Source organism: Drosophila sulfurigaster, chromosome 2L (assembly GCF_023558435.1).
Source record: "Drosophila sulfurigaster albostrigata strain 15112-1811.04 chromosome 2L, ASM2355843v2, whole genome shotgun sequence".
Taxonomy (NCBI): Eukaryota; Metazoa; Arthropoda; class Insecta; order Diptera; family Drosophilidae; genus Drosophila; species Drosophila sulfurigaster.
Genome location: NC_084881.1, coordinates 7,119,044 through 7,146,500, shown reverse-complemented (window position 1 = coordinate 7,146,500; position 27,457 = coordinate 7,119,044). Strand labels below are relative to the sequence as shown.

Below are 27,457 nucleotides of genomic sequence, written 5' to 3'. Positions count from 1 at the left end.
GTCGCATTTTAAATTTATTTAAATTGAATTAAATGGCTGCAATTTGTGCGCAATCGCATATACGAGTAAGTTGATCTCGCCGTTCTCCCATAATCATCACATGAATACACACACAGTACTCGTGGATGTACTCACTCTGTAGTGCATGCCACTCACTCACAGCCAGTCATCGTCCCGAGCCATTCAATTAGTTATATCCGCTCTAGAAGCAAAAATGGAGATTGTCAACGTTTATTTTCTCTTTTTTTGTCCACGGAGCGAATCAACAAACTGTCTTGTTTCTTGACCAGCGTTGATTAGTTTTATTAAATGAGCAATTGCCACTTAACAATCTCAACTCAAACTGACAAATGACTAAAAAAAAGATTTATGTGTAAATCTCATAGGAGTAAAAATGCCAAAAACAACAAACTTAGCAACCATTTTTGTTATTTGTATATTATATTAAATTTCAATATAATATGATCAATTTGAGTTTAATTTTCATACTATTTGTGACGCTGAGCAGTGAGTAAATGCAAAGAAAATGGTTTAATCTTAGCTTTATGCATTTTAGTTTGATAATTGCAGATGTAATTACAACTGAAAAGTATGATATAAACAAAAATATCTGTGCTGATTGCGAGAGTTATCTGTCTTTCTGTCGCATATCAAGTTATGGCTTTTCGGTTCAGCTGGATGATGATTCAAATAAAATTTCAATAAATACACAAAACTCCACAACTGATGATTCTTTGGCTGATTGCGTACCGTCGGTGTATCAAATTTCTGGTAAGTATTTTTGACAAGATCAAAGTACTTTACTCAATCTCGTGTATACTAAGAATTTCTGGAGGGATTTGCTTGTTTTTGGTCAAAGAGCATGGGGTGTAACATGGTTCTGGGTAGAAAAGAACAGGAAAAGGGTTACGACGCATTAAATTGCTTAAAATGCTACGATTATTGTCCTTGCTTTGCGAAAGGTTCGACTTTTGCAATTGGCCACAGAAAATCTATAACTATTTGCCTCGGTATCATAGTAGTAATAAATAAAGTATTGTTTGGTCAGCTATAAATAGAATGTACTTAATTTCCTTAACTTTAAAATATAAAATTTCAACTATTCTTCAAATTAAAACACTTTTGAATACAATATTTCAGTAATTTTTCACTGAAAATCTTAACGTTGATGATTAAAAATGCAAAGTTGTCTCTATATTTGATCATATAGCAATTTAAGTTAATATTTACAAGTCTAAATTATTATAAAGCTTACATTTTAGAAGTGTAGAAAAATATTTTAGTAATTTGAGAAACTTCAAATATGAATTCAATATTGATTTAATTATTTATTAGTAACATTTTAATAAGGAATTATAATGCTTTAAAAAAAATATTAGATCTTGAATTTGAAGCTATTTAAAAAATACGTTTGTATAAGCAAAAAACCTTATTTCTACCTTTTTTTACACTCTACATTTATCAATATGCTTAAAAAAGACTTTCGTATCGGCATTTTTTTGGTATATGAATTTAGTATATTTTAAAAATTAATACCAGACTGTTTTGCTATTAATCAAAAAGAAGTAGCAAGTATCCTTCGAGTTTAGCTTATTTACTTGTTTTTAATAATAGATTAAATTGTATACTTCAAAGTTGTGCCTCAGTTTGAAGCTTTCTCTCTTCACTCTTTAAACTGCAGATTATGGGATTATTTGCTATTTGTATTTTGGCACTCGTCTACTGTTTGCTGATAATGTTGCATGCCCCACAGTTATATTTTTCATTAGATACTTAGGCAACATAAAGGCCGTTTAACCGAGCAACTGACAAATGAACGACTTTTCAGCTTCAAATTTCCAGTAGTTGTTGAAATTGGAGTTGAGCAGCTTCTTGTTCCAGCGTTGTAGCCTTGTCGAAAGCGTCAAACTTAAGGAAACTGGATGTCAAACAACAAATTGAGAAAGAGAGAGGGAGAGAGGGAGAGATACTTGCACTCAGAAGTGCTCCAGGCGTGAATAAATGAAGTTTGCAAATTGCACCACGCCTGACCACCATCGAAAGCCGTCCAAGTCCAAGTCCGAGTCTCTTTCGTAGCTGAGATATTACGAATGCAAAACTTTGTCCTCATTACTCAAAGACTGAATAACAGAGGAACTAAGTGTGAGTGTATTTGTGTGTTTGTGTGTGTATGTGTGTGTGCCCCTGGGTTAAGGCGTTTCGCAAGAGTCCAAGTTATGGCGTCTGTCAAAGTCATTTCGTTTCGCAAAAAAGTTGTCGTCGCCTTCGTCGCATTGTCCGGCCCAAGTTGGCCGCCTCAGTCGGAGTCCGTTGTCGGCAGCTGCAGCTGAAGGACAACTGGAATGATGACGACAACATCTGCATTGGGTCGTGGTCAGAGACTCAGAAGCAGCTCATAGCTTACAGCTCACAGCTCACAGCTTCCATCCAAGCCTGTCGAGTGTCCAGCTGTCAGCCCGTCTAACAAGTGTCACTGCAACTTTTTAATACCCCTGCTCCTCACTTTCCGCTGGACACTGAACTGGACATGAACATAGATTTAGACTTGATATCCCTCTCTCCCTGTCTCTCCCTGTCGGTCCCTGTCTGTCTCTCTGCCTCTCTGTCTGTCTGTCTGTCTGTGTGCGTGCTTGGTTTGAGTTTGTGAAAGATTAAAATCTGCAAACAGTTGGCATCAAGTTTTTCAAAAATTCACAAATATTTTATGTGAATGTCCGGAATGTTTCTGGCATAGTTTGGCCTCAGGGCAGTCGTCCTTTGCTGATTAAATGATTTAAGGTCAGTTGGATTTCTCGGATCTGTAGTCAAACAAACTCATAAATAATATTGTAAGCAAAAGTTTCATCTAATGCACGGAGACTATTAAAAGGGAAGTACTTGATTTTATAGTTTCCTGAAAATGTGTCAATTTACTTTGTTGAAGAAAACTCGTATTTAAGCGATTATTTTAAATACAAACAAATGTACAAATGTATAAGTGGCTTTGAATATATGTATTTACATTAGCAAAAGGTCAAAGCAGTCAGCGCTAGTTAATTTAGAATCTAAGTCTTATATTAAATAAATAAGGTATTTACGTTTTAAATATTAGTTCAATTTGAAAACAATTGCTTTATATACCTATTTCAATTTTTTAAATATTTTATTAATGAAATTTCATTAGAGTAGATGGTAGTAGTATTATAACTTTGTGCCTGCAGGAAATCTATATAACAAACAGAACGAGACATCTCCACTTCCATAAAGTCTATACATATATTCTTGATCAGTTTCAATAGCCGATATATAGTAATATAGTCATGTCCGTCTGTCTGTCTGTCCGTCCATATGAACACTTAAATCTCTTAGATTAGAGACTATCAGTCGTTTTCGACAGCACTTATTATGTTTGAGGTCTTAGTTGCTTTGGCGAACAATCTGGAATATTTTTTTGTATTTGTTCTATGACACATTTTCAATGTAGTACTATAACAATATTCAAAAAATGATTTTCGGGTGGCGGGTATCGCGCAGTCGATCACACTTCCACTTGTTTTTACCTTACAATTCATAATTCAAACATTAATTGAGCTAATAAGGCATTTGGTGCTGTTAAATAATTTAAATATATTTATGGGTCTGATACGTTTTATTGAAATTTATAATTCAGTAATAAAATAATGTCTATGTCTGTTATGGTATATTTAATGTGTATAAATATTTCGAATATTCAAAATGTGCATTAAAGTACAATACTCAGTTTATTATATTTCTAAAATATATCAAAAGTGAAGGCAACACAATACGAAATACTTGTCTAACCTAAGATTGATGTTACCCAACTGCATCCATTTAAAAGACCACCGACATTGCTGATATCGATCTGCCAGGGAATACAACAAATCATCTACAAAATAGAGTCGTGCAATTACAACGTCTAAACACCATTTACGGTAACATTAAACTGAACTTGACCAGCAAACGAAGAAGAGAGCGAAATGAAAAGAAACGCATGACCGCATGAAATTGTATACTGTATGGGAATTTGAAATCCCTGACAATTAAGACAACTTATTTGCTAACTACCCTACGCAATGAGGTAGCGACTTTCAGATCGATCGCATGCAAAACCAAATATCTTCAGATCTGATGTTATTTCATCTAATTTACCAGAAATATTTCTTCATTCTTTCTTTCTTTCTTGTGCTGAATACACTGGACAGCTGGCAATTATGCCGCCTCTCCTCTTTGCTCCGCACGCAAATTTTTCCAAGTATTTTGCCAGACTAGAACAGAACCCTCGACGATGCCTGGCAAACTGTGGGGGTAACGAGAGACAGAGAGAGAGAGAGAGAGAGAGAGAGGTTGTGCCTCTGTAATTTGAGTCGATTTTTCCGGCATGCTGTTCTTGGGCTAAGAGTCTGCCTCTGCCTCTGGCCCAGAGTCTGAGATTGGGACTGCAACTGAGATTGAGACTCTGTCGATGGTTGCTTGCTTGCTTGGATGGTTGGTGGTTCCATTTTAATTGCAGTCGTTGGGCAAAAAAAAAAGGTCGCAGTTGTTGTTGCTGGGTATTTGCAATTAGATCCACAAGTAAAACGAAGCCGCAGACGGAGACGGAGATGAAGAAGGATCGCTAGATGCGTACAAAACGATACCGATACCGATCGTTCCGCTGCTGCTGCTGCTGCTGCGTAGTTCTTACACAGTCTTGAGAGTAAACTGTAATTACGAAGTCCGCCGTGAGAAAACCTGCCCAACACAGCTCTACCTGAGGAGGGGTGAGTCTCCTCAGTCCCCTCCTCGATGTTGATCCATCCCCGCTCTGCATTTAAATGACAATGCGAATTCATTTGGCGGAAGTTCGGTTTTAAATATTTTGTACATTTTGTGGGCGTCCACTTCAAAACTTTAATCAAATTACATGCAAAATGGCGCTGCTCAAAACTATGCCTAAGATAACATATATGTATGTATATATTTATTAAATTATACAAGATTTTAGCTGAACCTGATTGTGTGCATTCAAGCTTAAAGTCTTCAAAATCCAACGATGGCGACGTATGCTTTGGACACTCCCTCATCGGTGCGCCAAAGACTCAACCCCGCAGCTCTGGAGGGCAGACCTCATCACCATCCGCAAATGTCGCTGGCCGTAGTTGTTGTTGTTGTTGTTGTTGTTGCTGTTGTTCATCATCTTCTTGTTATTGTTGTTGTTTGTGTGTGCTCATTCCAGTTGGACGCTGATGGTGATGAGTTTTTAATGGCTGGCTCAACGGTGTGAGCTGGCGCTGGGCCAATCTGAATTATTGTTTTCTTTCTCTTCTCAAAACTGGTTATGATTTTGTCTTGGGCAAAGTGGAGCTAATTTCGCAAAGAAATCAAATGGACGATAAGATTTCATAGAGAATTTGAAGTGCGAGTAAATAATAAAAACAGGAACTTGAATTAAATTTAAATTTTTCTTACACAATCTATTTTTAAATATATATATATTTCCTATTTCATTATATGCAATTTAATTCTTAATTGTTATTCATCGTAAATAGATTTTTTATCAATAGGCAACACACTAAATATACTGCAATATACTAAACATATTTAGAGGTTTAAGGGATATAAGGATCAAAAATACCAGTTTCCTTAATAAAGAACATTCATCTTAAAAATTGTGTTCTTTAAATAAGACCACTTTAAAAATTAACATAGAATCCAAAGAAAAATGCGAATCTCTTAAAATATGACCTAAAATACTTGTTCTAGATTATAACATTCTCGATATGTTATTTCTTATAATAAGATTTATAATCTTAAAAAATATACAATTTTTTATCTTATTAATAAAATCTTGGTTTTATATCAAGTTTTTGTAGAATGATTTTGTTTCCTTACTTCAAAATTTTCATGTTTTTGAGAATATTTTAGAAGAACTATGACCAAAAATATTGAATTCTTAGTACTTTTTTCAGTGTATGTCCAGTAAGTATTAATAAAATAATGTAGTTAGACCAAATATGCGTTAAGTTTTGAATAAGTGTAGAGTTCCAAACTTCCGAATGAAAATGCTGAATTTTGGCTATTCAGTTTAAATAAAATGTAATCAATACCATCTACAATTTTGATGTGTAAGTATAAAAATTAAATAATATAAAATTATTTAAGATTATAATGTAGGTATTAATTTTCATAAATTTCATTGAAGAAAGAGCTGGAATTGTTCTGAAACAAGCACAATTTTTAACTTATATAACCCTAAAATATTTTTTTATTAAACTGATTTTCGCTTCTGTATCACTTCAAGTGCTTCACTCAAGTTTTACCCCATTAGAGAAATGATTTAGATGATTTTTCCTAATGCTCTTGTATTATTTTTACTAAGCTCCAGATATAAAAATCAGACTACAAATCCAGTAATTTAAATAAGCTGCTAAGTTGACAAGCTCATTCTGATAAAATGCCTATAAATAATTAGTAAATGGAACATGGCTCGTGGACCGCGAACCGTGAATCGTGAACCTCGGTTGGCGGCAACACAATTTCATTAATATATCTGGAAGTCTATCGGTCGAACTGATCACACTTCCATTCACTTTATCAACATCATCTTATGAATAGCAAAAAAAAGAACAAAAAACAACAAATATGGACAACAAAAAGGTTCAACCTGCTGCTCAACTCAAGCGAGCTCAAGACTCAAGCGTGGCCAATAGATATTTATGTTAGATACAATAGGCACATAGATACTATGCATGTGTGTTTGTATGTTTGGCTTTGGACCTCTCGAGGCATATTGACCCGTCAAATGTGGCATGCTCTGCAGATTAGACCATTTCATATGCAAATGCAAATGGTGGATAAAAAAAAAAATACTCGTAACTCCACGTATATATTCCGTATCCCGTATTCCGTTTATTTGTTAAATACTATCGCTATCACAACGTAATTTACAGCGCTTACAGTTAAGACTTTCGGCTCATATATTATATATTTTATTTGGACTCCAAACTTATGTACACAACCACCTCATTTCGCATAACTTATAACAGGCCTTCGTCTTGGCTAATCAAAATGCAAAAGTCAAAAATAAAACAAATTTATCGAGGGAGAGAAAAAACAAAAACAAATTCCCATAAATTTCACATACATTAGAAGATGTCTCAAAAATTGTTTTTCGACTTGCCAAATAAATTGGTGAAAATAAATTAGCTGTGAATTCATTAGGACTCCGCATATATGTGTATATTAACAGTTCTTTTGATTATGACTTCATTTGGCATTAGCCAAAATAATTTAAGCGCTAAATCTCACACCAAATCTTTATGAATTTGAATCTTTTGCAAATTCTCTTGTAAATTATCTAATAATTAGGCAGTCTTTTAATGGAATGGATTCTCGGGCTGGATACAAGATTGGGATTCTGATTAAGAGATATATTATGCTGTATCTCTGAAGAATAAATAATTTGTCTCACAGACTTATGGTGTGCTTCGAAGAGCTGTCAGATATTCACATAAAGATATTTTTGCGTATTCTAGCAAACAGTGGAGCAAATTTTGGGAAATAACAACAGGTGGACAAAAGAAGTTTTAGCTACTTATCGAATATTTGATTTAAATTGTAATTTCTTAAATTCCTATGATTCAAGTAATAATTTGAATGCTTTTGATAATAACTAGTTTTTCTATTCATTGCCTTTTTTCCCGAATTTTATTTTATTTACGTAATGGTAAATTTGTTTCATTTGAGCTTACGGTATTTAATTTGTTATTTCTTTTAATAAATTAAAATCAATGTATAAACAAATTCAAGTTTTTAAGCAATTATAATATTTTACAGCTATTAATATTGTAGAACATTATCTTAAAGAACTTTTGTCGAAGTTAAAGAGAACATTGTTCAGTATTCTGGTGTTTTCAACTATAACTTGAATTAATTTAATAAACTTTCTTTTCATTTAATTATTTTATAAGAGTAAGTAAGATTATATAACAAGGAACTTAAGGAAATTTGTTATTTTTCTTTTTTTTTTAATTAATAGACTAATTTATTAGTTTTAGTTTAGTTTTATATAAATTTCGAAACTTATAAATTTACAACAAAATATGCTAAGCACTGTGTTTTTTTTCTAATTTATTAGTTATCTGCAACATTTTTGAATTGATAAATAAATTAATTTAGTTTTCTACGAATTTCAAAGAAAATAAATGAACAGTTTTGTTTTATTTTTAGGATATTTAATTATATCAGCTAGTTAAAGGGAGTCAACTTTAATTAATTTATTTAATCTTCTAGAAGTAATGAAATGAGATGATGGGTTGGTTTATTATTTATTTTATACACAATTCCAAATTAATCGATTTATTTCTTATGCATCAAACAAAGATGTAATCTAAATATTATAATATATTTTCACATGTGCGATTTATACTTATAATGTATATATATTTTATTTTATTTTATTATGGTATACGAGACTAGTTGGAAATGTACCAGAGTACATGGCTTGATTTGAGATACCTAAAGACTACTTTACAAATACTCACACGCACATTTGAGGGAACAAAGAACTTGCTGACCGCGTGGCATGTGGCTGCTCATTGGTGACTCTCCCATTTGCGTCTTACGTCTCCTCCTCCTCGGATGTGTCTACATTCCCTCTTCCTCTGCTTTGGCAAAGTAATAAGCAATCCGACGATGTCGCTTGCTTGGTCTTCTTCTTGACTCTGAGCCATTGAAATGCTGTTACAAGTAACAGAAAAATGCGAACAATGAACGTGCCGGCCGGCCGGCTGAATCTGGATGGTTGTTGGGTTGTTGGGTTGCTGGGTTGCTGGATGGTTGGGTTCGTCTCTGAACAATGTGCAGGGCGCAGTGCAATCGCTCTGGCGACCCTCGCCCCCTCAAGTGCCAGGCATCAGCACGTAGATGTTATTAATATGGCTGCCAATTTGTCGTCGGCGTCATCGTTGTTGTCGTTGTCGTTGTTCGTGTCGTTCATGTCCACGTACAGCGCAATGAAATAAAATGTCTCTAAAATAAAAAGCAAGAGCAGCTGAAATTGTCGCACTTGCTGCCTCCATTTGCCATTTCATTCAATTAAGCTCCAAGACAAATAGTTCAAATAAAAGCTTTATACATATGTATATCTCTATGTCTTATGTGTGAGTGCGAATTTTGTGGTAGAGTAAGAGAGAGAGATATATATAGTGACAGGGGAGCTATCATCTTGTAGGAGCCATTTTCAATTTGCTGCTGTAGCATTTCAGCTGCTTTCAAAGGAAATGCATCATCAGCATTTGCATTGAGTATTGAAACTTGAAATTACTTCGAGCATCGAGCTTCGAGCTTCGAGCTGAGGGCGTAAATTACCAAAAAAATGGCCACTGGCAATTGACACCACCAATAATCGTAATCCAAAGCCAAAAGTTCGCACTGCCAAATTTTCGCTGAGCTCTGCAATTGTTTTGTTTCGTTTTTGCCTGCCAACTTGTGGGTTTTGCGGCATCTCAGAGGAGTTGGGGCTTTTGGCATACCATTCTATAGTTAGGTGTATATATACATATATAGCAGGCTAGCTGCTTGCTCATCGTCATCTAATTGCTATAGCAAAATGCGCTAATTTTCTGCTTGACTAAAGTCATTTATTTCCACACACATGCAGAGCTGATTACATTCAGCTTAAAGTGGTAACAACTAGACTTATATGACTACCTAATCTGATTGCTTGAGCTACTTGCTTATTGAAAATTCATCACAGGAAAAGTAAAGAATCGAAGAAAAAAATATTAGTGATAAGAATTAAGTTAAGTTACGTGTTTATATCTACACTACACTTTATTTTAATATAAAACTATAGAGCTGAATGCTCAGCTTGGCATTTAGTAAAATACATTTTACTATACTTGCTTATTAACAGCATCTAAACAATTAAGTAAGAAAGTCGTGCTGTGAGAATATTGTCTTATTGTTAAATAGGTAGAGACGTTTTCATTAAATCCATATTCGTCAAAAAATAATGAAAATGTATCGAAAACTATTCAAAAATACCAAAGGCTTTTTTTTTGGTATTTCGATATTCTACTACATTTAAAATATACTCTGTAGTATAAAATATACCATATTCTTGGTATGGCATACAAAAGAATTTCATAAATATTTTTTAGAATTTTTATCTGATCACACTCCAAAACTGTAGCTTTGATATCGCTAAAGGTATTATTCATCGTTAAAGGTATTATAGCTTACCAAGTACTTAACTGACTTCTTTGACGATAACAGCTAGTAAGTTAATTTCTTCATCATAAATTAAAGTTTCTCATAATAAAAAATGTGATAGTTCTATCTTAGTTTGAATTTAGTCGATAATAATGTAGTCGATAATTACTTAATTCACTTTGCTATTCACCATTCATTCGCAATTCTCAGATTAAATTGGTGCTGAATCGACTCAATTCTTTGGCTGTTTTGTTAATATTTTAGCACTTGTCAGGTCTTCTTAGACCCTAGTCAGATAATTTGCACAAAAGCTGGCTGGCTGCCTGGCATAAGGACCCCTGAAATCAATCTACTTTGCGCACTTTCCAAGCAATTAAACCAAAGCAAAAAAACAATGATGAGTGAAAGAAAAGGAAGGAAAAAAAAAGGGAGAAGAAAATGGAAAATGCATGCAACAAAATCAATCAAAAAGCAAATGCAAAAACGCCTTTTCAATCCAGCAAGTTCAAGTCATTTAAAAGCAATCTAAAGGCAAACAAACAAACAAATAAACAGAAATATAACAGCCGACGAGTTGGCCTCGCTCTTCGTTCTTCACTCTTCACTCTTGGCTCCAGGTCGCCAGAGTGCACTTTGACTTAGGTAGCTTGTTGTGCCCCTCCCGCACAGAATGTGGCACAGAATTCTGATCTGAGACGAAAGAAGTTGTTGCCATCGAGTGGGCCAAACAGCCATCATAAGTAAGCTAAGCACTTTACCCCTAAGTAAATGTGTAAATATATGTTGTGATGTATGTATGTTTGTGTGCTTTTAGGCTGTGACTTTCAAACTGTGCTCCAACGAAGTGCAACGAACGTTGCAACAGCTTCTGACAAGGGCATCACTCGCATTCGCATTCGTATTCGCAATTCACATTCACAGTCTGACTCGCAGTTTGCATTTTTGCACATGAGTTATTTTACTTAAGTTCTTGCGTGGCATCTAACGTTGCACTCACTCAAGGCACATGCACCTTATGCGCTGTCAGCGCCAGCTTTCCTCCCACATCCCCTTCAACCTGTCTGAAATGTAACCAAACGTGGCTCGAATGTCAGCAGCAGTCATGGACATGGAAGGAGAAGCAACTGTTGTGCTGTGCTCAAGTAATCAGTGCTACTGTCGCTTATTGTTTGTCTGTCTCGTTGTGGAGTTGTCGTCGTCGTCGTTGTCGAGTTGCTGCCACACTGCTCTTGGCTCTTGGCGACTTGGCAATGAGTCGCTGCTGCCTTGAATGTCATCTGCTCTCTTTCCAGGTCTAGCTCTTTCTCGCTCTCTCTCTCTTTCTATCTCCACATCTTTCTCTGCTATTTAGATTTATATTTGAATTTTTGCCGCTTGCTGCTCATGTCATGTGGCTGCTGCAAGTGGAAAAACTCTGCTCACAACAACGCCACTTGCCTGCTAAATTAAGTGCTTATTTGGAGTTTAAGTTGCCGCAATTAGACGAATCCCCACATCAAGTGCTCGCCCCACTTGCACTTGGCTTTGACCAGCCGCAAGTACCTGCAAACTTGCATCAACTTCAGTGCTTCACTTTTTAAGGGAGTGACATTTTGTCATTGCTACAATCGAAATTAATATTGTATATGCATCAAGGAGAGGACACACTTTAATATATTTTTTAAGCACTTGGATAATTAGCAAACTTTGCAGACTTTTTAGCGAAAGTGAAATTCGACAAGAATCTATTGTTATTCTATCCACTTTCAGGCATTTTTACAATTGTCGCATTCATTTTAATACACAATATGATAATTATATGCTCTTCTAATCTTCTTCTAACTGAATTGGTCTTTTTAAGATATCAACTTTATAAAAAACAAACAATAGAAAAATATAATAATCATATACTGAAACAAAAACCAATGGTAATTCTTTAAAAAAAATTGTTGAGGGCAAATATATTTTTATGACGTTGGAAGGTAAATTTTCTTCTAACAACTACAGAATTTATAATTTCTTTTGGTTACGATTTATTTAAATAAATATTGTATACGTTATTTAATAATTTGTTTTATATGTATTTTAAATAACTCCTAATGCAATGGGTTCTTAGTTACTTGTATTTATAAGGTATATCTTATCTATCTTATATCTTGTCAAGATAGTTAGCAGGTATCTCACAGTCAATCACCCTCGACTTGAATTTGCTGACTCGTTAATATTTTCATTTTTTAATTATTAACAATTTAAATTATTTCATAATTTTTTGAATTAATTTTGATCTTTGATTTTATTTAATTATTTCACTTGTTCAACTTGAAATAATTTTTTCTGAAATTCTTCAAACTTACTTTTTAGTTCTCAGATTATATACCCAATTATCAATATATATTATTTTGGTTAAATTTATATGTGAGATGCCTTTCACTTTCGAGCATCAAACATCGCATTACGTAAACGCGAAAAAGGTTAAAAATAAAAATAAATGCGAATGTGATTTGCTGACTTAGTGCCTTCATTTAAGTGGCATTAAGTCAGTGCTCATAAAGAATAAATTTAATTACCATCATATATGCAATGCTTACCCCGAGCTGAGCACTAAATCAACGCTTATCCCAACAAGCAACTGGAATCTGAAATCTGGAAATTCAGTATTCGAAATTTTTTGCTGTTCGTGCATAAATCAATGCTGACATAAAATTTCACACCTTGCCAGTTTTTATGATTCCACGCTTAATTTACTGTCTTGATATGATAAAAGAGAGATGGCAAGAGACTCATACAGAGAGAGAGAGAGAAAGAGTGAGAGAACGTCCAAAATTGCTGTGTTCGCGGCAATGTCATAAAATAAATTCAATAAAAATTAAAAGGCGAATCCCTTTGTGAGACAAACAGCTGCCGTCAGGTTTTTTTTTCTTGGCTTTACTTCTTTTTTTTTTTCTTCATCAACATCACCCCAGCAGTTGAGGTCATGGCATCCTTGCTTAAAGTTATTGAGAAGTTTCGGAAATCTTCCAGGCCAGACACAATGACGCCAAAAGACAACCCCAAGCAAGGGGTCAACACCTTTTTGCCCAGGCTCGTAAAAAAAGATCGGAAGATTTATGTGCCAAGTGATAAATTACGGGACATGGGAGTCGAAATCGAGGAGCAGCAAATGCAATTCCAGCGAAGAGAGAGAGAGAGAGTCGCACATATTTAAATGGGAAAAGCAGTTGCTGCAATTTCACTTATTCACTTATCGATTGCAATGGCAATCATTAGGTGCCATAAATAACGCCCACCTGAACACGCCCACCCACCAACAGTACTTCCATCGAAATTTGCTGCAATTTGGCTACAGTTTTTCATTCCATTTTCTTTTGTGTCTGTGTGTGTGTGGGTGTGTTGGGAAATGAATTGCATTTCTGGTTGTGCGATTCGAGCGAAGTGCAAAAATCGATAGACAATGCTTCACAGAGCCAACTTTATACAATGCCATTGTTGCTACTACTACCTTTACCATTTTTTTATTTCATCTCATTTCGTTTTCTCGAGTACAGCACACACACACACAAACACACAAACACCCAAAAGCGGCGACTAGGCGCATTGTTGGATTTTCTAACTGTTCATCGGGTTCAGAGATTCAGAGCAGAGAGGCACTTGTAGCTTCCCATTCCCATTCCCTCTCCCTTTCCCCTTATGACAATGAGCCCAGCAACAACAACAACAACTACAACGAGAGCAGTAATATCATCAACAATAGCGGATAGAAATGCCATGATATAAGTACTCTCTCTCTCTCTCTCTGTCTCACTCACTCGCAAATGAAAAACGCAACCAACAGGTATTTATTGTATTTGCTCAAGCTGAATATATCCTGCGGCTTGGCTTGTCGCTGCCATTGTCAATGGGCTCGAGGTGAGCCATAGACCTATGGGTCTACAATCATATTGGCATAGGTACGCAATAGTTAAAACGATACAGATAAGGACAAGGACAAGGACAGAAATACCTATACAGATACAGATACCTATAGTGATAGGGTAGTCCTTTTTGGCAATTCAATTTTTGCTGCTGGGAATATTGTGCATAGTCGTAAATTGCAATTTCCAACTGCGTGTGGGAGTCGGAATTTTAACTAATAATGAGCACTACAATGGTATGATGATTTTCTCGTTAATGTTGAGTAGCTGGAATATGTACATTGCTTGTTTCAACAAGCGCTCGTGGGAAAATTAATGGATAAAAGCTAAAAGTGTTACTTAAGAATTTTAAATTACCCAACAATTATTCAAAAGGTTAATAAACAAGATTTATGTAACACACAAAAGAAGGCCTCTCCGACGCCATAAATTTTATATATTATTGTTCAAGTATATGTGTCTATCTGTCCGCTGTCCGTATGAATTTCAGAAACTATAATAATTTATAAATCGAATAGCATGCTAGAGTCGATGATACCTCAACTATAAAAGTTATTTAAGAAATAATTTTATATGGTAAAAGTAAAAACACTTGCTGCTGTCGAGTCTTAGCTACTTTTGTTGACAGTCTGGAATATTTAAATTATACGGTATATTTTAAACGAAATAGTATATTGAAATAGGTAACGGGTATGTCAGAGTTGAGCACATTCGACTGTAGTTTTCTTACTATACAAAATATATAAATTATTGTTACCATTTAATTCAAAGTGAAATTTTTTTTTTTTTTTTGTATTTCATTTCCTTTTTATTGAACTAACAGAGTTACCAAAATATGTATTTCAAAAAAAAATTAATAAATACATAAAATTAATTGATATATAATCGCATGTGATTGTGAAAAGCGCTCAAAATAATTCTTTCCCATAATGAAACTATTCATCATTATTGCTTATTTTTAACAATAAATGTTTCCATTTTGTATATTACTAGCATTGCAATGATTTAATTTGTAATATTTATTGAAACTAATTTACAGTTTTTCTTAAAATATATTTTATAATAGGCCTTTGTAGAATTTATAATCAAATTCAAATTTCTTCTTTTTAAATAAGCCTTCGATATTTAAAATCATAAATAAAGAGCGAACACTCTTTCCTTTTGGTTAATTTAACTCAATTATTTGCCAGATTGTTCTCGATTTGCTTACAATACCAATTCTTTCTCACAGACTATAGCAAAAGTCAACGACAAAAGTCGTAAAAATCACTGAAAGAAGTTCAAAGAATTGTGTGAAAAATGCACCTCACAGCATTGTGAAATACACAAATGCCTTGTGCAATGATTGACAATGATTTCCCTGTGGCGCAATCGTTTGACAAGTACGAACTGCAATTGCATGCCTATGGGCATGTGTGCACACCTGAGAGCTGAGATCTGAGAACTGTGACCTGAGGAGGGAATGAGGGAAGAGCGTAGAGGGTAGACAAGCTGACGCACTGACGCTGATCGATGATGTGTTGGGAAATGCCTTCAAGAGTCGGACGGGACGAGACGAGATGAAGTCGAGACTTAATCGATTTTGAAAGGTGTTCACCAGACACTGAGGCGTCTTCAAAGCAGCAACGGTTTTGACAACTTTTCGGGCTTAATTAAACTCTGCACACATGCGTAATTTTATAAATGAGTATCCACAAGATACTCGAGTTGAGTTGGAAACCCGTCGCTACTGCGCAGTAGCTGGATTGCGAAATCAAAACTAAATAACAACCCCCTATGGAGTAGAATCTTTGGCCTTGAGAAGGAGCCACCACCTGGCAAAACACGTTGTAACTTGTTTCTCGGAGAACTGAGAAAATCAGAGCACTGTTGCCAACTGCTGCGAATCGAGCTGGTTGTTTGCCAATTACCAGGAAGCATGAAATTTTGATGCCTCTGACTTTTCAGCAATTTCAATTTTCCAATTTGCGGCAGTGCTCAAAGTGTGCATTGAAACGCAAAAAATGAAAGATTTATCCCCCTCTGTCCGTGTGTGTGTGTATCTGACAGATTTTACGGCTACACCTTTCCATGCGTATTTAGTCAGCAAATTGATCCTCCTCCTACATACATACATCCAGCATATAGCTAAGCAGGTAGGCAGCTGTCCTGCTCCTGCTTCTGCTTTTGCTCCTACTCCTAGTCAATCCCTCCGTCAGTCATTACCTCAATATCTGGTGCGCAGTTTAATCCTCACAAATCGCCTACAAAGCTGATTGCGCACCGGCACGGGGACACCTGGTCTCTAGGCTCTGTTCTCTGTTCTCTCCTCTCTGGCCTCGATACTCGGTAACTCACATCGAGGGTTGTTTGCTGAGCCTTGCCTGGTTGTGATCCTGATTTGCCGCAGCGGTGTCGTGTTTTGTTCTCGACGAAAAACTGAATTTCAGAAAAAATTCTGATTACAGTACTCATTTCATTTTTTGGGTATGCATTTCCTGCAGGCTTAGGCCGTATTAGACCCAGAAAATATGCTCAGAAATGGGTCAACTTTCTGGCTGTCAGCATCAGCGGCAAAGTCCAAAGAGGTTCCTTAAAAAAAAAACACAATTTGCTAATAACTATTGCAATATTTTCATCATAATTTGGACTCTAACGATTAGCATAATTGAATAATTTGTGCAAATATGAAAGGAAAAAACCGAGCAGCTCCAAATTTTCCAAATGCCGATTTTCAGAGGAACCTCCCGCACACACTTTATTAGTTGTCCACACAACTCATGAAAATCAATAACCCACCCTTTAATTCTGTTCGTTCGTTGTTTGTGGCATGCGGCACTTGGGATCCATGCGACAAACTGCGCAGCTGCCACACGAAATCTCGCTACGCAGACGCAAAATGGACAAATGGCCAAAGCAGCCTGACAGCCTGGCAGCCTTGTAACCTGGCAACCCTGGTTAACATTTTTACAAGCGCGTGCGCCATATAAATGACATAAATTTCGGTATGGAAACCGAAAAAACCTCTTCAGAGAAAAGAAAAGAAAACTTCCCATTCAGCATCTTCGTTGTCGTTGTCGCTGTCACCTTTTTTCTTCTTTTTTGATAGCCCTTGGCAACAATGGAATCGATCGCATTGTCTCCGCATCATTCGCGATCATTGCGTGCATTTTGCCATTGTCTCGATCGAGTGTGTGGATTGTGATTCGAGTTTATTCAATGAACCAAGATGGAAAGATAGAAAGAGAGAACCAGAACCCAAACACGTGTTGCAATTCATTCAAAGTTGCCCGATGTTTATTACTATTATCAATATTATTTATAGAAAACTGTCAGCACTGCAGTGGCGCTGATTTATCGATTTTGGCCAATGAATGGGGTCAAGGCGAGCAGCCGGACAGCGGCAGCTGTTGGCCAACTAATAAAGAGGCCTATAAATGTATATTAAGCGACACGAGGTCGAGGACGAGATATGAAATGGAAAGCATTGACAAAGTCTAGGAACTATGAATTAAAATTTCTGCGTTCTTTAATAAAACAGAGCAATGGAAATTTTAAGAAAACTGAAGCAGAGCAATATACATTTTAAGAAAACTGAACTTGCAACCTACGCATTTTATTATGTTATTTTCCTTTTTAAGTATAAATTGAATTTAATCTAGTGTTGTAGTCTACTAGGTGGTAAAACCTAGATATTATTATGATTTGAAAGTCGAGTCTCATTTTGAATAAAAGAAAAATATTATTCTTGAAATATACCAAAATATAGAGCAACAATACTGAAATTTACAGAAGGGTGTATTCTGTATATTGATATAACATTCCAAATATACCAGATTGTCAGCAAAAGCTGCTAAGACCAGTAAAGTATTCTTAAGTGAAATAATAATAATATAATAAGTAATAATATTTGGTAGTTTCTCTTAAATCATAATACTTTCTAAGGATTGACACATTTCTGCAATTTATAAATGCAATTTTAAAGCTCTTTTTTAAACATTAAAAATCTTTAAACAATTGTGTCTAATATTACTGGGAAATGCCCAGATTTTTTCTTAGGAAATTTAATTAAAACAAAAATAATTTGTCAATTACTTGAGAGGTAACAGTAGGCGCTTAACACTGCCACTACAAAGTTGCTGACTCTGCTGACTTTGAAATTAATTTAAAGAAAACATCAAACGAAAGCACAAAAACACAACTTGCCAGTTTGATGTTGTTGTTGTTGCTGTTATTGTTGTCGCTGCCCCATGAACCCAAACGGCCTTTGTTCTGTCGGCTGCAAACTAAACCACAGACTCAATGCGACACACACACTTCCACATCCTGGTTACCTGGCTGACTCCACACAGAGAGAGAGAGAGAAAGAGACTAGGACGCTGTGCAGCCAGGCAAGAAACCAAAAAACGAGACAACATAAAATAAACTCACATGTTTAGTTAACTTGCCATGTGCAAATTAAAAGCGAAGCATAACCGAAAAACAAGAATTAGAAACGAGAATGAGAATGAGAACGAAAACGTAACGAGTACTTGCCTCTGGACATGACTGGACTGAAACTCCTTCCTGTCGATGTGTGGAAGAGCAGAGCCCAAGCCATTATGCAGTGGATTTTTAATTTCGTGACCATCGCCCTTAAAGATTGAACAGAGGCCGAGTTTGAGCCTCAGCTTCAGGCCGTTGCATACTTTCAGGCGCATGCAAATGTCACATAGCTATGCATTGACACACACATCCTCACACTTGTTTGTGTGTGTGTGTGTGGAGTTCAGTTCAGTTGAGTTTCTTCTTTTTCCTCAGCTTTTTTTGTTATTGTGCTCGACTTTGGCATGTTTGCAATTTGAAATGATTTCAACAGGATGCCGGCGTGTCCAGTGCACTTTAGCTTTAGTTTACTTCGCCTAACCTACAGTGCAAACAGGAAGAAGTATGCACAAATAACAACAACAACAACAACTACTTCAACTGGCCAATGTCTAAGGGACTAAGGGTACCCGGGCCAAGCAATCAGCAGCAGGAGTTGCAACAGCAGCAGCAGCAACAGCAACAGAAGCTTCATCTGCAGCACAAACAAAATGTATCCTATCCAATGTTTGACTTCCTCTATTTGTTTTGCTCTCCCAAGCACAAGTCACAAGCCAAAACAACAACACAAAAATAAACTCAAAAGTCTTTGGCATTTTGACCGCCACAGTTATAAATACACTCAACTCATATGGCATATTAATATTTATGTTCAACCACAAATTTATGTTGATACAAAGAGGTATATTGATGCCATATTCGTTTGGATATGGTATTATACAAATTCGAAAAAATTAACTTTTCATAAAAGAAAACCTACTACTCTGAAATTTGGAAATATCTAAACTTAACTTAAATTTATTCAAATTAAAAAATATTAAATTGAATAAATTTATTTTCATGTATACTTATTTAATTAAAAAAGGGGAACAAAAGCCTAACATTTTTAACAAATACACTTTAAATGGGTTAGTAGCAATTTGAGGCTTGATTTTTATTTTATATTTGAATACTCTGGAGGATCTTTTTCTTTTTTTATATATTTAATTTATATAACAGTTCTTGACCCTAATAAAATATTAAATTTAAGAAAAAATTAAGGGATTTAATTAATAACATTTATACATATATAGAAATATATATATAAATTCTCAACGATTAATATTAAAATAAAATTTCGATTGGTAAATTTAAAATGACTAATTTTTTGTTATGCTACTAATATATTTAAATAAATAGAAGTTTTATATATTATACTATAGTATATTTTTATGTTTGTTTAAATTAAATTCAAGGTATTTTAAATAAAGTAAACCACTTCCAATTTATTCGTCAGCAGAGCGTTCATAAAATTCATCATTGCCCATGTGATTGTTGCACAGTTTTATGCGTTGTAATCAATATGAAAGAAGTTGAGCGAGTATTGATTTCTCGGGCAATGCTTGCGTGTTATCTGGCGCTTTTAATCAACCATAAACATGTCGAAACATGCATTAGCCGAGTTCAACATACATTCGAATATAGTTCGGATAGTTCATTGGGTTCATTTGGTAACCCAAAACGAAGTCAGACACGCATTTTCCCAGTGCACCATTATGTGGGGCATGCGGCATGTAGCATGTGGCATGTGGCATGTGGCAAGTAAGTGCGAGTATCTCTTTAAATCGTAAAATATGAAATTGCGTGCAAGTGTAAAATTATACACGTAATTTCGTTACAGTTCACGCATTTTTCGTTTAACCATCTAATGGATTCCTAAGTGGTTTAGTTTATGGACATCCCCCCGTTCCTTGGCTCGAGTTCACAACATTCGCATATGTATTTGTATGATTAATGCAAAGGTTAGAGAACGTGGCGCTCGGATTATTTATTATCCTTCCTTGCAGGAATACAGGTACAACGAATGATTTCAAAATGACTCAGGAATTTTTTATCGTTGCTTTAGTTTTGTAAATACTTTTGTGCTTAAGATGCTCAGATATATAGGTATTAACGAATTTTAGTTATAAAAACGATTGTTTACTAAGAAAGTTAACCGATTCCGCGTGTCAACGTCCGACCATTTCTAGCCCGTTTCTCAATTGTCTAGATAAAAGCTGGATGGAAATTTATGATTGAAAGGAAAATAGAAAATCTGGTGGAATCACTGAACAGAAGTGAAAATGATTTATTTTACTTAATGTATCTGTGCCATATATTTTATTGTCATTACCGATAGGAAAGGAGGGCAGGAAATGTATATAACTGGCTGAATTAGCCATCTCCGACCCTATAAAGTATACGTATTTTTGATCAGCGTCAACAGCCGAGATGATATAGCTATATCCGTCTACATATATGAACACCTAGATCTCAGAGACTTTAAGAGAAAGAGATTTAATTTTTTGCGGATACAGACACGAAGAGTTCCGAGAAAACTCGTGTCAAATCCTTTTATTCCGAAAATAGGAGTCATCGGGTGATATAGGACAAGGGTTCCTAAAGCTCCAAGAAAGATAGAATACCAAATTCCAAGCTGTATTCAAGCTGTGAACGGTAGTAAGGCTAGTATATAATTCTTAAAAGGTCAACTTTGTGTGTCCATGTAACTGTGGCTTCCGTTTGAATATAAAGACAATGATTGTATTAAGGATTATCGATAACGTCGAGGTCAATAGTTGTCGTAGCTATAGCTATAGCTTTTGTTATATCTGCAGATTCCGTAGATGGAGTCATCGGTTGCATTTGAATTCCTACAATTCAAAAGTGTAAATGTCATCTATGCAACATATAGGGCGAGCTGTGTTTGGAAGTAAGGTGCATTTCTGTGCTGGATGCGTCATATGCAACTTGTTTAACTAGATGATCGTGTTGAGCATCGCTAAGGTGGAGGCAAAGTCTCTTTAAAAATAGTCCTTGGATATGATTTCACCATATAGTATGAAATACCTCAAGCTTACAAAGCTTATTGATTCGTACACAATCAGTGGGAAACTAATAATTCATTTTTTCGAAGTGGAAGAAATTAAATAACTTTTGCACAACTTTTTATATCCCATGGGGAAGAAGGGTATTAAATACAACTTTGCATTATATAATTTTTAGTTGGAAGTTTGTCACTAGACATACAAATAATCAAAATATATATTAAGTACCTTGTACCTTGGCTATGGAGTCGGAAATGCTTTCTCTGCATTTCCAACTTTTTATTATATTAAAAATGTTAAGCTAAATGTACAACACATTTCATATTATTAATTCAATTACACTGCTCCCTATAAAAATAAAATAGTTTTAAAAAACTGAGGGACTATTATACAAAACGAATGTTTGACAATATGTTAAATTTTTTGACTTAAGGTAAGAAAAATAACTTAATAATTAATAATACAATTTTTTAATAAAAAGAATAACTTTAAAAACCAGGATATATTTATAAAAAACAAATAATTCGCAAAATGTTTGGTTTTTAAATGCATAGCTTGAGGGTTTGAAAGCGGTTGAGTGCACTTGAAAATAAAATAGACTTAGACTCGGGTCAGTGGTGTGGATACAAACAGAGAAGAGAACATTTTGGGGGTTTATTTATCGCTTTTATTGGCCCTAGAAGTTCGAAAAGAAAAAGAGTGATAATACACTTGTAAACGGCTTTCTAGAGGCGATGAGAAGCTGGCAAGTGTGCATAGAAATAATATGTGAGGATCCCAATTGAAAGGAGTTCTTTCTGGCAGCACGTTGATTGAATAAGTCAACGCTTGAAAATTCCAACTAAACTTAGTCTGGGGCCGAATAACGTTTGACTATTATGCAAAACTGTAGCCGAAAAAGTGAGCGAGATACAAGTTTGGAATAGGTGTGTGTGTGTTTCGGGGATCTAGGAGGTGCACAAAGGGGTCAAACGGGAGCTTGGGATCGGGGATAGAGGGGTTAAGGGGTGAGGTTAGATGGCCAATGCAAATACGAGCTTATAGTGAAAATTCAATGAAGCTTAGCAAACGTCTGCGTAGTCTAAACGACTAAACTTGCGCCACTAATTGGGCGTGTGACTTGCCAGTCAGCTGCCCAAAAGAGGCGGGAAGGCAGAGGGGTGGTGCTTGGGAGGGGGAGAGTGAGTGTCTGGGTGTGCTATGTGCATCAATGAACCGTAAAGCTATTTCGTCATTTAACGTTAAAAGCAACGGGCGCACAAAGGCGGCCCGACAAAAACGCGACCAAAGTGAAAAAACTAATTTGCGCTGCTTCAAAAGCAAACACAGGAACAAGTTGCTACGGGGTTTTGGTGTTTGTGTGTGTGTATGTGTGTGTCTGTTTGTGTTCTGGGGCATATATAGAGAATGCGGAGAAGAAGGGGGAGAAATACTGGTGCTGACTAAAGAAAAACATACACGTATTTTGGCCAAGCAAAAAAGAAAATTGGGTAGAGCGCTGAGTGCTAACCGAAAAACTTTTTCATTTATGCCCCGAAAATGGAGGCAACGTCGTCTCCTCGAATGTATGTAGGTACAAAAGGTGGCACCTACAGTTCTTGCCACCACTGCCACAAGCCACAGCACAGAACAGCAGAGAACAGCACACCAGCTGCCAATATGATGACGTACCGTAGCATGAATTGGGTGCCCAATACTCTCATGCTCTGCATCCAGCTTGGGAGTGTGCTCTGTGTGTGTGTGTGTGTGCGTGTGTGTGTTTGTGTGTGCTCTGTTTGCTCGGTGGCATGTCAATATTGCATAAGAGGCGCCACGGGCGGTGCAGACTGGGTAACTTGGGAACAGTTCTGTAGTTAACGCGCAGCTTCCCCAACTCGGGTTGAGGTGTATGACTTGCCTGGCCTGAACCGATGTCAATCAAAATTCCCATAACCAATGCAGCCCTTCGTTGTCCTCCCTACGCTCTGTATGTGTATGTGTGTGTGTGTGTGTGTGTGTGCGTGTGTGTGTGGCATGTGCTTGCTTTATGAAAGCTTTGGCACATGTGGCGCATAAAAAACGAGAGACGGCAGCAAGACGAGCTGCTGGACGAGACGTGTGGAGGCAACCGATGTGTGTTTGAATGGCCAAGAAACATGCGCTGAAAAGGATTTCGTCCTGCGTCTTTCACTTGCTTTACCCTCTCCCTTGACGACGACACTCACCCAGCTGAAGGCAATCCGGCAAACCATCAGCCAAACGAAACGCCTTTGCAATATTAAATTGCCAAAAAAAAAAAAAATAGTATTGCTGAAAAAAATCAATTAGGAACATGTCAAACTGCAGGAAAAGCTGTTTTTGAAAATTGGTGTCAGCAGCAAATTTAATTTCAAGTTTTCGTCCTTTTCCACACGTTTCACATGCGACGCTTGGACAATGCTTAGAAATTGAAGTTGATATGAGGCGTAACAACTCATAGTTCTATAGTCAGTCGATAGCTATGTGTTCACTAGTTTGACTATTGACTATTTTACTTATACATAGATCTTAACTCTCCTTCTAATAATATAGCCTGAGATCTAATTTGTTGACATAATTAAATCTACTTGATTGAAGCATACAATATTTTTATATTTCATGTAAACATATATAGAAAATAAGTAAGGATTTCATTATTTTACAAAGTAAAAACCATGACACTTATTCAAAATATTTATATTTGAACAAAACTTTACATTATTTTTCAAATCAAATAAAGCCATGTAAGAAAGCTATAGAAGAGTGTGCTCGACTGTGAGATATTCGCTACCCATTTTGAGCAAAACAGTACGATATTAAACCAAAATATACTGCAAAAGTACTGAAATTTACCAATAGCTAAATTTGGTATATTAATTTAGTACAACATTAAAAAATATAGCGTTGAGGCATGTAGTTATAATATCCTTTTCCTTTACTTTCCCTTGATTTTTTATCAATAAGATTCTTAGTGTATGTATATAGAGGGTGATGAGCAATCAATATTATCTTAAAAAATAAGTTCTTTTTAAAAAATTCGAATTTATACTTTAAGAAAATCGTTGAAGTTATTGAGATACATTAAAAATTAGAAAGCATAAAAAAACTAACTGCATTAAACTTTTCCAAATTCTCAATATGATATTGTGTTGTAGTATCCATAAAAATTATAATTTATTTAAAATATAGCTGAATATTTTACAGTATATTTTCACAATTCGTTTATTTTAAAATCGATTAAATGAACAAAATTTCAGATTCAAGCTTCAATTCTTTTTTTAATAAAATTATTCGTTTATAATTTGTGTTTCTGCTATCGGAAATTATAATTAGCTTGAATTATTTATATACTACTTAATTCATAGTCTACAACTAAAAATGTTCAACTTCAATGGGATCTACTATTAATTTATGAAACTTACTAATTTCACATTGAAGTGTTAACTTTAAATATCTGCGAGATGCACACAAATCAATCTAAACATGTTCAGCAATGCATAGCAAATATTCGTAGAGCGAAATCTATATATTAACTCCATCGAATCGCATGCATGCATAAACTGCGAATTGCTATGCGAATGTGCATTAACATAAACAGGAACTTAGGGCCAGTGAAGCGTAAGACGCACAGGATTATTATTATTAATAATAATAACTGGCAAACATTGTGCAATGTGGGCGTTGACGACAAATGGGCAAAGTCAAAGGAGGGAATTGCGAATGCCAACTGAGTGTTCTCATGTTCAATTCAAATTCTACAAGGCAGTCAAATAGCGTGATGCGACTGATATGATTGAAAACTGCAGATAGTCGCGTGTGTATCTTGTCCTTAGTATCTTGTATCTTGTGTCAGTGGAGGATGCTGATGAAGTAAGTGAACGCAGTTGAAGTGAAAAGTTGCGGAATGACGAGCATTCTAGCGAAAAGTGCAGATAAAAACCATCAGCTGAATGACATATAAAGATACAGATACAAATTTGTTGCGTTGACAGGCAAGTGTCAAATGCTCAAGCTCCCACCCAAAAGTAAAGATACAAATGGCAATTTATAATAAACATGGCCAATGATGGACATGCCTCGACCTTATGCCCGTCTCGTCTCCACCCCCCCCGCCCACTTACTTACGATGCTAGCTTGCTCGCTCGCTTGGTCGTCATTAATGTCAAAAGTTATTGCGCAGGCGGCGTTAGGCGATAATGTTAATGTTAATGTTACCATGGATGCCATCTCGGGGGCGGCTGCTGCAGTAGCTCTGAGCTCTGTTGACTGACCACAAGCACTCACACTTGCGGCTGCCAATGCCCGCCGTCTCCGCCTCCGCCTCATCTCGGTGTTGTTGATGATGCTGCACACGCTCTTCCCCAGTTGACGGCACGTGTCCGGCCACGTTGTGCCGCGCTGTGTGTCGCCTGAAGGCAACGCCATCATCATCACCCATCACCCCATCTCCCATCACCCATCACCCGTCACCCATCGTCATCGCCATTAGTTGCTGGCTGGTTTGAGTTGCACGAAAGCTCGACTACTGTTTAAAGTGGAGGTTGGCTCGGGCTTAGCATGAGTGCTGACTGCTTGGTCCTTTCCAAATTAAAGCAGCAAAAAAATATGTATATATTCAGATTATGCGTACTGCCTGCATTTAATTATCTAGAAATTAACATTAATCATATGCCTGGGCTAATTTAAAATCATAATCCTTTTCAACAGCCGCGGCTTTCATCGGTAAATATGGCTGAGGATAAAAACAGCCCTGAAGTTCACATTCTGTCTACGGCTGAACAAAAGTATTTAATTAGTTGGTTTGCTTTTTTTTAAGTATTATAAGAGATAACGAATATTTTTAGAAGACTATTTTTAAATATATTATTTATTGTATGTAGTTCCAAATTAATTTATTATTATTATATTATATATATATATATATATTATATATATATTATTATTATTATTATTATTATATATTATTATTATTATTATTATTATTATTATTATTATTATTATTATTATTATTATTATTATTATTATTATTATTATTATTATTATTATTATTATTATTATTATTATTATTATTATTATTATAATTCATCAAAAGAGATTTTCCATAAGTGTTTTTTACAATATTTAATTATTTTCATTTCCTTTTAATTATTCCTCTTTTTAACCTTCATCGTTCACCAAATTGCTTCCTCCAGTTCACATTTATTCCTATTCTCATCTCTGTTGAAATTCCGCCCACCGCCTCACAATTTTATATATTCGCGCTTCGCATTTAGAAGGCTAATTAAATTATTTCTATATAAAAGTTTTATTTATTTATTTTTACAGCAGCTGCCGCTCAAGCGAACCGCATCCGCATCCTCATCCTTGTGCCGCACTTTCGACGATTCAGGACTCGGTTGAGGCCTCGCAGCTAGCACGCTTCATTTGCTTGATGTGTCGTGGCTCCCAGAGATTCCCAGGCACATCCCAAACACACACTTTTCCCACACGCATACACTTTGCTGCATCGCCTGGTTAGCATAATAAATCGATTAGCTCGCCAAGAGGCGGTCGCTGGAATTGGCATTGGCGTTGGCGTTAGGAGGAGTTTCTTTTTATACGAGTCTTGTTTGGGTTCGGGATTTGGCATATTTAATAATCATGAGGCTTTCAGTTGCAGCCCCAATCGTGATGATGACGATGATGCTGATGACGATAATGATTATTCTAATACGCTGATGGGCAACCATCAAAACCCCGTCCCCCTTCAACTTGGACAGAGATCCGATCCGACTCTCTGCTTGCCCCTTTCGCTCAAAATGATTGATGGCTTTTGTGGCACGCAGTTGTAGTTCCTTCTTGCTCTTGCTCTTGTTTTTGTTGTTTTCGTCCGGGTCTCAGCATATATATATATACGTATACTTATATACTACACTTTTGCCTGTGCCACGTTGCTTTTCTCCATGTCGTTTTGCATTTTTTCGTTTT

General features: G+C 35.9%; 1 protein-coding gene across 6 annotated transcripts; it reads left to right on the top strand.

Moving 5' to 3' along the window:
• The first annotated feature begins 382 nt into the window (after positions 1-382).
• Positions 383-27,014, top strand: LOC133844765 (uncharacterized). Of its 6 annotated transcripts, none has more exons than XM_062279188.1 (3): positions 383-507; positions 571-771; positions 26,819-27,014. In XM_062279188.1, exons 1-3 carry the CDS (start codon positions 462-464, stop codon positions 26,902-26,904), a joined length of 333 nt encoding a protein of 110 aa, XP_062135172.1. In that variant the 5' UTR covers positions 383-461; the 3' UTR covers positions 26,905-27,014. The 6 variants fall into 6 exon arrangements, 5 of the variants coding, with proteins under 5 accessions (XP_062135172.1, XP_062135096.1, XP_062135240.1 ...); XM_062279112.1 differs by having other exon boundaries at positions 26,816-27,010; XM_062279256.1 differs by lacking the exon at positions 26,819-27,014 and adding an exon at positions 6,359-6,408.
• The last annotated feature ends 443 nt before the right edge of the window (positions 27,015-27,457 follow it).